The sequence below is a fragment of the Megalobrama amblycephala genome, linkage group LG4 (genome assembly GCF_018812025.1).
Source record: "Megalobrama amblycephala isolate DHTTF-2021 linkage group LG4, ASM1881202v1, whole genome shotgun sequence".
NCBI classification, from domain to species: domain Eukaryota; kingdom Metazoa; phylum Chordata; class Actinopteri; order Cypriniformes; family Xenocyprididae; genus Megalobrama; species Megalobrama amblycephala.
This window is the reverse complement of record NC_063047.1, coordinates 55,010,203-55,025,969: the sequence shown is the minus strand read 5'-3', so window position 1 is coordinate 55,025,969 and position 15,767 is coordinate 55,010,203. Positions and strand designations below refer to the sequence as shown.

Genomic DNA, 15,767 nt, shown 5'->3' with positions numbered 1-15,767 from the left:
AATAGTTAAATTTTTTTCCAAATAAACTGTACGTTTATTACGGTCCATTACATACATTTAATAGGTACCAATAGCTGTACCAATTTAATAATATTATTTATTATCAACTCTGCTTGTTTGGTGGTGGGTTCCAAAATGCCACGATTGCTGTCCATTGTATATGATGTATAAGTGTCTGTGTCAGCTTACATTACATTTTGCATTTGTGTAGTAGGAGGGGGTGTCTGTCTGACGTTTTGCAACCCGGACAGTTGTCACCATATTCCGCTGAAGTACACACACGGATTGTGTGATGATACAATTATTTGAAATGAGGGTTTGCATTTTATTACATTTTATTTTATTTTGGTGATAACTCTCACTGCTGTGCTGTGTTTGCTTGTTGCATTTCTAAGGCTGCTGCTTCTTAAAAGGTTAGTTCACCCAATAATGAAAATTGTGTCATCATTTACTCACCCTCATGTCGTTCCAAACCCGTAACACTTATCTGACTACACGGACATGCTCTGGTTGTGTTCAGTCACGTCAGAAGAGCATGAGGCGTTTGGTGACGTCTCACTCGTGCCGAGGGGGCGTGTGCTCGCCCGAGTAAAAGCAAACAGCACTCGGACTTTTCCATTATTCCTCTGCTGGTATCTGACGTTCAGCGCTCGCGCAGCCGGACTGCAACCGGCTGAATACAGAACACCTGTACGGAGCATTTAAACGCGAGTCGATTTAGTACAGTTCTGTATTTTTTTTTATCTATTTCATTATTTATTGTATGCGACCTGCGCGATTCGTCCGTATTATTCGTGAATGTTAAGCTCTCGTGAGCCCAAGGACATAGACTGAGCACTAGCAGCGCATGACAAGAATATCACCTGAGGAATAGCCTACAAGGGACCATCAGAAAGACTGCATAAAAAAGAGGATTACTGATACGCAGGAATACCACGGCTTTTGTGTCAAATCATACTAAGACATTGCGACGTTTATTCCGCTCTCCAGTCATATCCAGTCCATTTCTCCAGTCATAATGCCGAGTATACGACAGTCGTATACGGTCACTGTCCCAGAGGAACCGCCGGCTTCAGCTTTCCCCTTTATCAAACAGGATATGCGCAGAAAAAGTCCGACGATGTCTCGCTCTATGCTGGTGTCCACGTTTGTGGGTCTTCTTATTAACCAGGCAAAGGTAAGCCTAACTCACAGCTCATAAGTTACCATCTCCACTTCATGTATACTGCGTCTAAAATAGAGGTGAACACTCAATAGTACAACTATATAGCTCACAAACTCCTAAACGCCTCATTGCTTTTGTAGTCATGCAGACTATTACTTAACATGTAAGCTGTTTCCACAACCATTTTCATACCTCAGATTGTTTGATTGCAGATTATAGTGTAAAATCACTGTGAATCAGATTTGCTTATTTTCTGAAAATCAAATCCCCACACTCATATTGTTGGGGCTTTGTGAACTTCATTACATTAAAGTGAGCATGGAAGCTCAATACGTCCTCACAATATTGAATTGTTTTTGATATTGTTTACGTTAGTGGGGAGGGATATCAACACAGCTGTTTTGCAGTTTAGAAACCCCTGAGATAAACATGACAACACATTTTAGAAAAGTACAAAATATTAAATATAGGCAAAAAAATGCTCGACCAAAGAGAGACAATAACAAAGAGAGACATCCTAAATGTGCTGGGGGCGAGAAACACTACGGAGTCTAATTGATGGAGATGTGAGAAAATGTAATACGTAGCCTACCTGAATAATAAGCAACAGTTGCATGCCATCTTTGCTCATATGAAGGCAACTGAAACAAATTGAGTATTTTCTTCTGAAATAAAAATTATGTACGTTAAGTATTTGACTTGTTCCCCAATGCGTCCCAGACATCCCAAAAGAAGCACATGTACAGATGCTGACTGCTATCTCTGACCTTGCCAAGTGACCAGCCTTCTCGCGTCCTGAAATGTCAGCTTTACTTCAGCGTGTTTTCAAATTCATAATACTGTTTCATAATGAAGCGTTATTTTTTTTCGCGTCGGTATCACTGCCTATAGTATATAAATAATGTAAATGTTCGTAGCGAGGACTGTTACGTAACGCCACACATAGTTTAGTTGCGTTTTAAGCCCCTGGCTTTGCATTGAGCGACTGACGCCATCTACCTGCGCAGCTGTTGCGTCGCGCTGAGGAGGCGGCGCATTATTCATTGAGAAGTCAGAAAACCATTTAAGAACTGTTAATTAGAGTGTAAATTAAAACGGATGATATTGAGTCATCTGTTATGTAGTTCAGGCTACATAACTTAGAGGTATGTGCATGTTACCACCTCATTGTGCAGTATACGTTAGATTGTTCTAAATTACAAATTTGGGCCATATTTAGTCCAGAAAGGCAAAGTGTTAAGATGTCTATGTCTGTTTTTCTGTGCCAGATTTGTGCTGGGCTACATATTCATACTAAAATACTCTCAATACTGAGCTAGATTTCATACATGCTGTTGTCATGTAGTGAATATAGCACATAGATATTTTGTCAGCGACCCCCCTTTTAAATTATGACAGCTTTACATTTTTATGTATGAGTAAAAAGAAATGTTTGAAATATCTTCTTAAAAATATCTTAAAAATATTTTCTTTTTATTAATCTTTTTACCCAATATTAGTGTACTGTTAGATGTTAAATAGTACTATAAAATGTAGTGTGTGTGTGTGTGTGTGTGTGATGACAGCGAATAATCCAAAAGAGTGAGAATCCATTTAAAAAAGTTATGTCCAAGGGCCATAACATCAATTATTAGAGTGGCGATGACCACATTTCCCAGTGTAACCAGTGTTTGTTATGCAACAAAGAAAAATCAGAATGTTATGTAATATTCAGGTACAAATGGACTTCTAAGTAAGCAATGCCTTTCTGAAGGAATGTGTCTTACTCTTATCTGTGTATCTAGCGATTACATTCCAAGAATTGCCAAAGGTCCTCTTCTTCACATGCTTGTGACCTTACACAAAATCTCTCTCCTGCCCATCTAGATTGTCAATCATTTTCAAGATAACAGTGTAATGAAATGTCGTGGCTTATCATCAATATTGATGGTTGAGTTTGAGTTAAGGCGGCCAGATGTCCCATTTCTGATGAGACAGTTTCTTCCAGGTTTCTCAACTTGTCCCAAATGTGTCCTTTATTTTAGAACAGAATTCACAGAAATATAGGACCAATTTGAGCTACTATAAAATGTTTACAAATGTGTCTAAAATAATCAAGTACACAAATAAGGGATGTTGAATAGATACATAAATGCACATTAAGATAATAAAGAGCTGAGCCTCAGGAGTCTGCTTGAATAAAATGTGTCTCAGTATGTGCATGTGACGAGCCTTTTGGCTGCAGAGGACAGTGAGTGCTTATGCTGGTGGCTTCCAGAAACTAAGGTCAGGACACTGTGTTCCTACTCACTTGCTTTTAACTCAAGCCAGCCAATTAGCTCACAGCCCTCCGAAGATCTTTGAAGAGACAGCCAGTGTGAGATCCTGCTGCCCTCTTGTTACCCAATCGCTTTCGAGGCAGAACTCCTTACACTTGCCGTACCCATGGCTGCTGCTGGGTGCTGGCTGTTGTCATACCAATCTGTTTGGTTTAAGGGCTGGGTGTGAAAGCCAGAGGCCTTGGACCATCTGTTCCCCCTCTCTCATTTTCTTTGGGGAAGAAAAATCTCATCAGATGTTTGGATGAATAAATGAATAAGAGAAAAACTCCTGGGATAAGTCACAGCTGAACATGTTTGAACCTGATGTATCTATCCTCAGAGGTGCTAATAGAAGGTGTTTGATTAGTGCACTTCATTACTTTTAATTGAAGTGTATTCTGATATGTTCGAACATATTGTGACAGTGATGGTACTTAGATATATACTATGGTACTGAATGATTACTTTATTCATAAACAATAGCATTTACTTCCAGATATACCAAGAAAACCATCATAATAACATGATGCTGTTTAGTAGTGGTCCATGGTTCAAATAGTACTAAAATAATATTTTTTTGTGAATTCAGTTCACCTTTATTTTCAGTTTTCACCTCTTACTGTAATCGGTTTGTCAGATTTATGCCACTGTTCTGTATGTGTAATGTGTGAATGTGTTTGGATGGATTGTTATCTTTTTGTATGTGAGCAACCATGCATAGTGTCATCAGTGTACAATATGTGATGCACTCAACATGCTATACGGTTCTGTCACACACTGTACAGTCAGTGACTCATCCGTAGAGAGCATACCAATACCACAATCCTTAGCTTTTGAAATATTTCAAGCAGTGTTATTTTAGCATTATTTATATACTATTATAACATATATTTATTTTGAATTAGCTTTTCATTTGAATATTTTCAATTTATGTTTTAGTAATTTTAAGTTTTTCGTCTAATATTCATATTATTTTAATTGATTTTCAATAGATTTAATTTTAGTTAGCATAACTCTAATTTCAAGACTGCCTAACACACCAGCAACTTTCATATTTTGAATCTCAGTCACACAGACACACACTTTCTCAAACACTCACAGACTTCAAAATCACCTGTTCGAGGAGTTGTTTGCAAGTTTGCAACTTCTTTGAGTACTGCCAAGCATCACTGTCACTATTGTAACATCACATAGTTAACACCGCAATGAGTGAATGACGCACATGAAAGTTAGCACTGCTATTCCAGGCCTTGATATCACTGATTCGGAGTGTGTCAGTTTCATGCGTGAGATTCAAACTGCTGACACATTGTTCATGATCTCTGGAGCACTCTGTATTATGTCATGGTCAGCAGGCTGAGCACTTATGTCGAGAATATCATCATCATCTTCCCAGCTGTCTGAATTTTGATCACTTATCACTTACAGTAAAATTGACCAAATAGTGATGATTCATCCCTGGTAGAATAAATTACTTAAAGTTGTTTTTGTTGTGGTGTGGCAGATGGGCATAATTTGTTTGTGTCAAGTCTTCAGCAGCAGGGCTCTCTGTCTAAATCTGCTAACATGCCATTTAATAACCCAGAGAGAGCGCTTTAGTCAGCTCACACACATTTGACCTCAAAACTGAATAATAGTACTGACAAAAATAATACTGTATAGACTCATTATACAACACAGACATGTACAGTATTTAATTTTATATAATCAAAAACACTTTTATTTTAATTTTTTGTGGCATGCATGCAATGAAAGCCTCTATTAGACATAACTCTCTTCTTAAACATGCACTTTCACTTCACTGTCAGTATCTGTGCCAAACAAATTATGTGGCCTTAGTGAGTCATGTGTGTTAGTTATATTCAAATTTATTAAAACATTTTTCATTGTAACTCAAATGTCAATGGATTCAAAGGTTATCTTAGAAAGCTCACTAACCCTTTTGATCTTTTTCTTTTCTTTTTGCTGTTTTTCTCTTATAGAACTCAAAGAATGCTCAGGGTCTGGTGGGCCTCAGGAATCTAGGAAATACTGTAAGTATTTCTCATTAATGCATCTATGGTTCCATTTATTGTTTGTGCAAAAATAAAAATTGTCAATATTTAATCACCTTCATGCCAATGCAAACTCGAAAGACTTCCATCTATGGAACATAAAAGAAGATGTTTTGAAGAACTGAATATGTGCATGTTTTTGTGTGCACTGTTCCTTTAAAGTTGGCATGAAATGAAAATTCACTTCATCCATGTACTGTATGTTCTTAATTTTTAATCTTTTTCTATAATCCGTTACACATGGATGTATGTCAGAAATGGAAAAAGAAAATCTGTCGCTACTTCTGTTTTGTTATGACTTTAAATATTTCAGAGGAATGCAGACTATGTATGCATTGCAGAGTAGCCATCTAATTCTCCTTTTGTTGTATGTGTCTCTGCAGTGTTTCATGAACTCCATTCTGCAATGCCTAAGCAACACTCATGACCTGAGGGACTATTGTCTGCGTAACTCGCACCGCACTGACCTCAACAACAACTGCAGGGCCAAAGCTGCGCTGATGGAGGGTAAGTGATACATTTACCAGTTCATATAGTAGAGCATTAGTTTTTATCATGCATATCAGGCAGCCTTTGGGTCCTGTGTCTTAGTCATATGCCTGCATACAGTATGTGTGTGTTTCTGTTTTCAGAGTTTGCCAAGCTCACTCAGACTCTTTGGACATCAGCTAGCAGTGAGGCCATCAGCCCTTCTGACTTCAAAATGCAGATCCAGAAATATGCCCCTCGATTCGTTGGTTACAAGTAAGTTACAGCTACAGTAAAATATTTTCTATCATGCTAACCTCATATTGTACTTGTATTCTTCAAGTAGTTTTGAACCAGCTGAAACTCCCTCCTAAAATATACTTTCTTTCCCTTCTGTTTTCTGTCTTGTAGTCAGCAGGATGCTCAGGAGTTCTTGCGGTTTCTCCTGGATGGACTCCATAATGAAGTAAACAGAGTGATAGTGAAACCAAGAGCATCCATGGAGGACTTTGATCACCTCTCGTACGTAGAAACACCTGCTTTCTAAAAACCTACTGAGCTGTCTCGACATAGTGTAACATTATGAGGAATCATGGGCACCCTCCCATAATGTTTGTTGTTTCAACAATATCAGTGTTTGTTCTTTCAAAATTAGCAATGTGTCAAAATTAGGATGTTTTAAAATTAGCCAACTTATAAAAGTTGGCTAATTTCAACATTTTTGACAAATTCTATGGCAGCATCCCATGTATTGTTCACAGTGAAGGCAATCCCAGAATGCACAAGATTGCACAGAATCAAGATTTTTTAGTAGGATTTTTTATAAAGAAATTAATACTTTCATTCAGCAAGGATGCATTAAATTGCAGTAAAGGCATTTATAATGTTACAAAATAATAGTATTTCAAAGAAATGCTGTTCATTTGAACTTTCTATTCATCAGAAAATCCAGGAAAAAATGTATCACAGTTTCCACAAAAATATTAAGCAGCACAACTGTTTTCACCATTGATCATAATAAGAAATGTTTCTTGAACACCAAATCAGCATGTAAGAATGATTTCTGAAGGATCATGTGTTTCTTAATAAGAAAATAATTATAAATTGTAATAATATTTCACAATATAACCATTTTTCCTGTATTTTGATCATATAAATCCAGCCTTGGTGAGCATAAGAGACTTGCAGAGCGCTATTTGTGTGGAGCATGAAGTTGATGCTTACATAGAATGTTTCTGTATGGGGGTCGAGGGAGCTCATTAGGTTTTGGTTTAGAGTCCCCGACAGAATAATCTCTGCACTGAAATTTTACCCATGGCCTCAGGAAAGCTAATAATGTATTTCTAAACAGATTTAGACAGGATTGGCCCCTGAGAACATATTAATGCTGCTTTATTACGGTTTTGTGCTGGAATATGATGTAATATGATGTGGTGATTGATCTAACAGATGAATCACCTGTGGTGTGTGGTTGAACTGTTGCAATCTGAGAGTAACAGTGAGCAGTCTGTCTGGGGTCTTAAATTAAATGTGTTTTATCTACAGGGATGACGAGAAAGGCAAGAGAATGTGGAACAAGTACCTGGAGAGTGAGGACAGCAAAGTAGTCGGTGAGTTGACCTGCTATATTAACACTGGCTACAGTCTTACTGTGTGTATGTTCTCTGCTCTGGTTTTAAAGTTTTTTTTTTTTTTCACAGATCTGTTTGTTGGTCAGCTGAAAAGCTCATTGACGTGCAGTGAGTGTGGCTTCTGCTCAACTGTGTTTGATCCGTTCTGGGATCTATCCTTGCCTATCACCAAGGTTAATATAAAGACTGACACACTCAAATACAAGCTTATTGACATGGCTGCATGTTTGTGTTAATGTATGTGTTTCATGTTGTTGTTGTTGTTGTTGTTTTTCGTTTCCTCAGACTTCAGGAGAAGTGAGTTTGATCGATTGCCTTCGACTTTTCACCAAGGAGGATGTGCTAGATGGGAATGAGAGACCAGTAAGTATACATATTACTAATTTAAGAGTTTAAGTGATCAATGTTATACATTACTTATTTGATTAGTTATATTTATTATTTATTTTACATCATAAACTCTCTTTGTTTAAAGTTTTTTAATGTGGTCTATACACAGTATATGGTAACATTTTACAATAAACTCCCAGTAAAAGGGATAGTTCACCAAAAAATAAAAATTTTGTCATAATTGACTCACCCTCATGTTGTTCCATACCTGCAAGAGTTTCTTTCTTCTGTTGAACATAGAAAAACAGATATTTTACAGAATGTAATCAAACAGTTGACAGTAGCCATTGACTTCCATAGTAGGATAAAAATACTATGGAAGTCAATGGCTAACATCAACTGTCTGGTTACCAACATTCTTTAAAATATCTTCTTTTGTCTTCAACAGAAGATAGAGACTCATACAGGTTTCAAACAACATGAGGTCACACCCTCATGTTGTTTGAAACCTGTATGAGTTTCTATAAATGATGACGAAATTTTCATTTTTGGGAGAACTATCCCTTTAATGTAACTAACAATGAGCAACACATTTGTTCCAATATTTCTAAATCTTTAACATTAGTTAATAAAAATACAAATGTATATTGCTAGTTAATGTTAACTTGGTTCATTAAGTAATATAAATGGATCACTTTGAATTTTTATAATGTATTTGTAAAAGTTAAAATTAACATTAACTGAGATGAATAAATGTATTTTTCATTGTTAGTTCATGTTAACTAATGTAGATGTAGTTAGTTATGTAATGTAGTATATATATAATATTTAGACATATCCTAACCACCTCTCTTTTTTCATGCAGACATGCCACAGATGTAAAACCAGGCGGAAATGCACGAAAAAATTCACTATTCAGAAATTTCCTAAAATCTTGGTGCTTCGTATCCTTTTTAAACAAAACCACAATGCAAAGAATTGCATTTTTTATTAATGTTGTGTATTGATGAATTAAATATCAAGTTATGTATTGGATAAAAAGTGGCATGTATTTGTTTGCCCTTGACTCTTAACTATCTCAGATCTGAAGCGTTTCTCTGAGTGTCGAGTGAGAACCAGCAAACTCTCCACCTTTGTAAACTTCCCCCTCAAAGAGCTGGACCTCAGGGAATTTGCCTCTGATAACAGTGGTGAGTTCTGCTTCATCATTTATTACATCTGTATTCTGTACAGTTGTTTGAGCAATGCGGATTTTACTGTAGCTCCAGGATAATTGTGTTTAATTGTTGTTGTTTCTCTTCTCTCTTTACTATTCTCTACTCACAGTAAATGCAGTCTATAATCTGTATGCTGTGTCCAATCACACTGGTACATCTTTGGGTGGCCATTATACAGCATATTGCCGCAGTCCCTGTACAGGAGAATGGTACACGTACAATGACTCCAGGTAATTAGACATGACAAAATGTCTAAAAAAAAAAAGAGGTTTGTGCAGTCAGATTATAACAGAGTCATTCCTACAGTTTGATGGATTTTATGTTCCCTTCAAAAAAAATCAAGTCATATTTATTTATTTAGCAATTTATACAATATAGATTTCAAAAGCAGCTTTACAGTGATAATAGAAAAATTATGCATTTTGGCTGTTGTTTGGCTGAAGTCTGTTCATTGTTGATTCAGTTCTGTTGTAAAGATCATCAATTATTAAATTAGTTAATTTCATCTATACTTTGTATTATACATAAAATGTTATTCAACTTTGATGCCACATGGTCTTATACATAGATATACCCCAATTAACACAATTTCATAATGATAAACACCTAAGAATATTGTCTTTACAAAACAACTTTTTGAAGCACCGGCCTGACAATCATGTTTTCTCAATTTTACATATATATTTCTCAATTAGCCATTTTAAGTATTAGTAAATATATTTACTTATTCTCTTTGACATAAAATACAATTTATTGTGAAGCATATTTTTTTATGTGTAAAACCATTACATTAGTTTATGTCCCTCAAACTCCAGTCCACCATATTTGCCCTTTAAAATCTTAAGCGTATGCCTTAAATCGCATGACTTGCTTGAAGTAATGTAATTTTTTGGAGGGAAAGCAACTTCAAGAACAAATTAAGAATCAGTAATAAACTTTTATCTCTTTTCCTCGTTTATTAGGTGACATATCTAATAGCGTAAAACATAAACATAAAATGTTTATTTTTTTAAATAGATTTTATATATATGTTAAAATTCTTCCTAAATCTTAATCTTCTGCTAGCATGTTGTTCTTTCCTAGCTATTAATGGGCTTTATTAGCTTAGAACATCCACCCTGTTACACATTGCTTTGTAAATATGTCATGTAACAGGATGGACAAATGCTATAGAATGTGAATGTGAAATTTGAAATATTTGGTTAGGATTATTACTGTAGGTTGTACTAGCCTGAGCTTGAACAGTGTGTTTTTATGATAGACAGACATTTTCTCCCTCTGACAAGACTTAAGAATTATTGAATTATAAAAATGTTTTCAACAAAATTTCTCAGTTAAAAAATCCACCAAACTGTAGGAATGACCCAACTAAGCATGTGCATTACTGTTTTAGTCTTATTTACCTAACATAGATCTGTAGTTTACAGCATTGTAGGCTATAATGTAATTAGTATGTGTAGTGGCTACAAAATGTATTTGGACATTAACAAGATATTATATTATATTATATTATATTATATTATATTATATTATATTATATTATATTATATTATTTGTTTAACATATATTTTGTTATTACCATATATTTTATTTAAAAAATACACTGAAAACAGTAATATTGTGAAATATTATTACAATTTAAAATAACTTTTAAAAAACGTTCAAAATAAATTGTCTCTATTTCAGGGTGAGCCCCATGTCATCCAGCCAGGTGCGCAGCAGCGATGCATATGTGCTGTTCTATGAATCGGCGACCTCTTCACGCATGTGATTAAGCCTGAAACGGACAAGCCTTGGATAAAATAAACCTTTTGCTGCTGTTGCACTACATATTGGTCAGGGTCTACATGCTTGGAGTACCATAGGACTTTATCCCAGGCCTATTAACCAAGGCCAAACACACACTGGAATTAAATTATGGTCCTGGCTTGTGAAGTGGAATGAAGCCTGTGATGAGTGTTTGGTCTAAGCCCAGATTGAGCTTCACTGTAAGGGCTCCTCCATCCATCACTCCCCTTGAAAGAGGCTGCTAGTCTGGGGATGGATTTAACAAACTGAAACAGACAAAGATAGACAGAGATACATGAACTACTACCTCTCTTGAATGAGCAGGACTGTGTGTGTGTGTGTGTGTGTGTGTGTGTGTGTGTGTGTGTGTGTGTGTGTGTGTGTGTGTGTGTGTGTGTGTGTGTGTGTGTGTGTGTGTGTGTGTGTGTGTGTGTGTGTGTGTACTTGTCAGTCTCCAGACTGATAATGTAGGACTCTATGCACTGTGTAACTGGAGCCGTCCGGGTCTACAAGCAGTCACTACGACTCAAACGATCTCCATCCTTTAATTAATTTATTAACATGAGTTCAATGTTTTACTTAATTTCAAACTAATTACTACTAATTTAAACAAGAGGTCATCTTGCTAAGAGACAATATAGGTCAACAGTGTAAATGATGCTTGGATTGTTCAGTGGATCGTTTACTATTTCAAACAGTTATGTTCCTTCAAGCTATGTCTCTGCTTTGCTTGATTTGCTTATTTTCAACAGAATATGCACATTAGAAGGGCTTAGTTTTACACTAATGCATGACTGTGCCCTTTTCCAAAAACCCTCACCATTACAGAGAAGATTGTATGACTGCCCCCTGGTGGCCGGGAAATGTAAAACCGAAAATAAAAACTATGGACCCACAGTTTCCACATTTCCACAGTTATGAACATCATTCTTTTTTTATATGTTTTTTTTTTTTTTCCTAATGTACTTATATCACTATACAATGTGCTATAATACCTTAGCATTGAATTACAGAAAACTGGTTAACACCACTGCAAGTTTCTTTTGGAAGTCATAGAAATGCTTTCTTTTTTTTTTTTTTTTGCTATTGGAGCAAATGGGAATGGAAAAAAAATATATATTGTATTTTATGTTCACCACTTTAGAAGTTTACCCAACTATGATGACTTCTGCTTCTGAGAACCCTGGAAATGTGTAAAGGGTCCATGGAAATCCTTCTCCAGAAGAATACAAAGTATTCCCTCTTTAGGCTCTTTCTCCGACTCAATGTTTTCCTGCAGGGGCAATGCCAGATTTGAAAGAGGCCTTAGTATGTTTTTCTCATTCTGTCAGGGACTACAATATTCACTTTAATTTGGGAATGAGTCTTCATTAAACAGAAAGCCACCAGGAGGGCGTATGTTTGTGTATATGTGTGCGCCTTTATGTATTATTTCTCTATTTATGAAGTGAATGTTGTGAATGTAGCTTATCATTGTGCTTGAACCAGACAATGTTTTTTTCTACTGAGAGATTTTAAATGAGTGGTAATATTGTGTCTGAAATGTGACTGTAGTGTACTGCATATCAAGAGCTCTTGGCTTTTTAAAAGAAGTAAATATGAATAAAATGTCTACATGAGTAATTGTGAATTGTCTGCATTACTTCAGTGTATAGTGATCATGAATTATAGTGCTCCAGAAATAGCCTATAAAAACAGGGAAAGAATGTGATAAGATGTGCCAGTGGGTAAGCTGTGTTGCTCCCTTAATGGAAGAAACTGTTATTGTTTGTGGAAATATTTGACTAGTGAAAATGTGACTAGTGTACAGCAAAATAAGCCTTATATTCATTATACAGTTTTGAATAAACAACTAAAAGTAAATTTGCTGATATTTTATTGTTTATATATATATATATCAAACATTATTTGTTGCTTACTTGGACCACTGATCACTTTTTGACCTTATTTGTACGTATAATATATTCAGGCAATACAATATAATCAACACTGACAACGATTACAATATAATCAACATTGATATTAATTATGAGAAATGCTTCTTGAGCACCAAACCAGCATATTAGAATGATTTCTGAAGGATCATGTGACAGGAGACTGGAGTAATGGCTGCTGAAAATGTATTCACAGGAATAAATTACATTTTAAAATATATTAAAATAGAAAACAGTTATTTTAAATTGTAATAATATTTCACTGTATTGCTGTATTTCCTGTATTTTTGATCAAATAAATGCAGCCTTGGTGCGCATTAGAGACTTCTTTTAAAAACATTTTAAAAAGTTTACTGTCCCCAAACTTTTGAACAGCAGTGTAAATTGTTTTTTAATTTTAAATTAATTTTAAATAACTTTTAATTTAATCAAATTATATTCCTTTTATTTTTTATTTTTTTGTATTTTTCATTTATTTTTATTTTTTGTATTTTGCTTCTGTATTAAATGATTATTTATGTTACAGTTTTTTTTCAGTTGCTAACAAGCATTGTTCAATACCGAAACCACATTTTCAAAACTCTTCACACAGTCAGCGAAACAGAAATCAATGCAGACCAAACTGTGAACCATTTTTCATTGCTTTCAGACAAAATGCATTCAGTGACCACACTTTTCAAAATTCAGGAACTCTTTTCCCATTCGTACTCCACAACATGCAAAATACTATGTATTTTCAGCACGTTTTTCTAATGCTAACACACTGCATTCAAAATGATTAAAAACACATTCAAACCAGAATGATGGCAAATTCCAAGCATTTATGCAGTAATTATTTTAAAATATTCTCAATTTTATAGCCAAAAATTAAAAAAAAAAAAAAAAAGATATTTTTGATTATTGATGTGATGTTGATGAGAACTTGTGGGCAAATGCAAGTGAGAGCAAACTGGAACCATCACTGTAATTTACTATAATGAACAACTACACATGTTGTTACAGTAATGTGTAGAACAGTGGTTCTCAACTCCAGTCCTCGGGACCCACTGCTCTGCACATTTTGTATGTCTCTCTTATATGACACACTCAAATCAGTTCATGCAGACTCTCCTAATGAGCTGATGATCTAAATCAGGTGTGTTAAATAAGGGATACATACAAAATGTGCAGAGCAGTGGGTCCTGAGGACTGGAGTTGAGAAACACTGGTGTAGAATGTATTTTATTTATTCTTTTTTTATTAGTTTTTCTCAGTCGCTTTGGTGCATTTCTCACATCACTGTTTACATTTGCACAACAGTTAGTTCAACCTCCACAATATTTAGTCATTTGTGCACATCATAGTAGCAGTTTCTCATTTCTTCGAACAAATTGCAAATGCTTTTGGACATGCATCAATTGCTTTCATACAACTCTCTGCTGTTTTATAACATTATCATTTTCTTATGTCATGTCAGTCAAAATTAACTATACTTGTGAATGCTGAATAGTCATTCCATATAAAACTAATAGTCCTCATTTCATTGCTTGAGTCATTACATACAAAAATGTTGAACTAGTTGTCATAATCTGTCAAGCAAATTTTACACATTTTTTAAAATCTTTTTTTCCTGAAAATGTCTCCTAAATTGAACAATTTCTCTCAAGTGAATCTCAACTTTCACTGATGAGAAGGGGTGTGTGAAGCATTAGTTGCAACCACTGATAAGCCACTTCTCTACAATCACTGTCAGAGCTGAATCCCATAAACCCCACTTTACAAGCATATACGAACAAAGCAGGTGTACCATTTCTACAATACTGTGACACAGAAATGGAAGGTCAGCCTCATGGAAGAGGGGTAAGGGTGCGGGGAAGAAGGGGAAGGGGACAAAACAGGGGAAGAGGAAGAAGAGGCCAAGTACATAGGCAGATCCCTGATGAAATCAGGGCTACAATTGTGGATCATGTTGTCAATCACGGCCTCACAATGGCTAAGGCTGGTCGAAGGGTGCAGCCAAATGTTGGGAGAACCACTGTAAATTCAATTACAGTTTTTCTCAGTCGCTTTGGTGCATTTCTCACATCACTATTTACATTTGCACAACAGTTAGTTCAACCTCCACAACATTTAGTCATTTGTGCACATCATAGTAGCAGTTTCTCATTCCTTCGAACAAATTGCAAATGCTTTTGGACATGCATCAATTGCTTTCATACAACTCTCTGCTGTTTTATAACATTATCATTTGCTTATGTCATGTCAGTCAAAATTAACTATACTTGTGAATGCTGAATAGTCATTCCATATAAAACTAATAGTCCTCATTCCATTGCTTGAGTCATTACATACAAAAATGTTGAACTAGTTGTCAAAATCTGTCAAGCAAATTTTACACATTTTTTTAAAATCTTTTTTTCCTGAAAATGTCTCCTAAATTGAACAATTTCTCTAAAGTGAATCTCAACTTTCACTGATGAGAAGGGGTGTGTGAAGCATTAGTTGCAACCAATGATAAGCCACTTCTCTACAATCACTGTCAGAGGTGAATCCCATAAACCCCCATTTTACAAGCATATACGAACCAAGCAGGACATAGTGTGTACCATTTCTACAATACTGTGACACAGAAGTGGAAGGTCAGCCTCATGGAAGAGGGGTAAGGGTGCGGGGAAGAAGGGGAAGGGGACAAAACAGGGGAAGAGGAAGAAGAGGCCAATAGGCAGATCCCTGATGAAATCAGGGCTACAATTGTGGATCATGTTGTCAATCACGGCCTCACAGTGGCTGAGGCTGGTCGAAGGGTGCAGCCAAATGTTGGGAGAACCACTGTAAATTCAATTATTCAAACATTTCGTTGGGAGAACAGGTGTGTATAAATGGACAGTAATTCAGCACTAA

At 35.7% G+C, this 15,767-nt stretch overlaps 1 protein-coding gene across 2 annotated transcripts in view; it reads left to right on the top strand.

Annotated features, from left to right (window-relative positions):
* usp2b (ubiquitin specific peptidase 2b) overlaps positions 1–12,576 on the top strand; it is a 55,276-nt gene extending 42,700 nt beyond the window's left edge. Inside the window, exons 1-12 of one of the 2 annotated variants that reach the window (XM_048190081.1) lie at positions 601–1,177; positions 5,448–5,498; positions 5,903–6,026; positions 6,152–6,263; positions 6,399–6,509; positions 7,533–7,597; positions 7,688–7,791; positions 7,904–7,981; positions 8,814–8,892; positions 9,031–9,138; positions 9,275–9,395; positions 10,852–12,576. In XM_048190081.1, coding sequence (XP_048046038.1) covers positions 1,019–1,177; positions 5,448–5,498; positions 5,903–6,026; positions 6,152–6,263; positions 6,399–6,509; positions 7,533–7,597; positions 7,688–7,791; positions 7,904–7,981; positions 8,814–8,892; positions 9,031–9,138; positions 9,275–9,395; positions 10,852–10,936 — 1,197 coding nt within the window. In that variant the 5' untranslated portion in view covers positions 601–1,018 and the 3' untranslated portion in view covers positions 10,937–12,576. Of the gene's footprint in view, positions 1–600; positions 1,178–5,447; positions 5,499–5,902; positions 6,027–6,151; positions 6,264–6,398; positions 6,510–7,532; positions 7,598–7,687; positions 7,792–7,903; positions 7,982–8,813; positions 8,893–9,030; positions 9,139–9,274; positions 9,396–10,851 lie in introns of those variants that run through there. The other variant, XM_048190080.1, reaches the window with a different exon arrangement.
* The last annotated feature ends 3,191 nt before the right edge of the window (positions 12,577–15,767 follow it).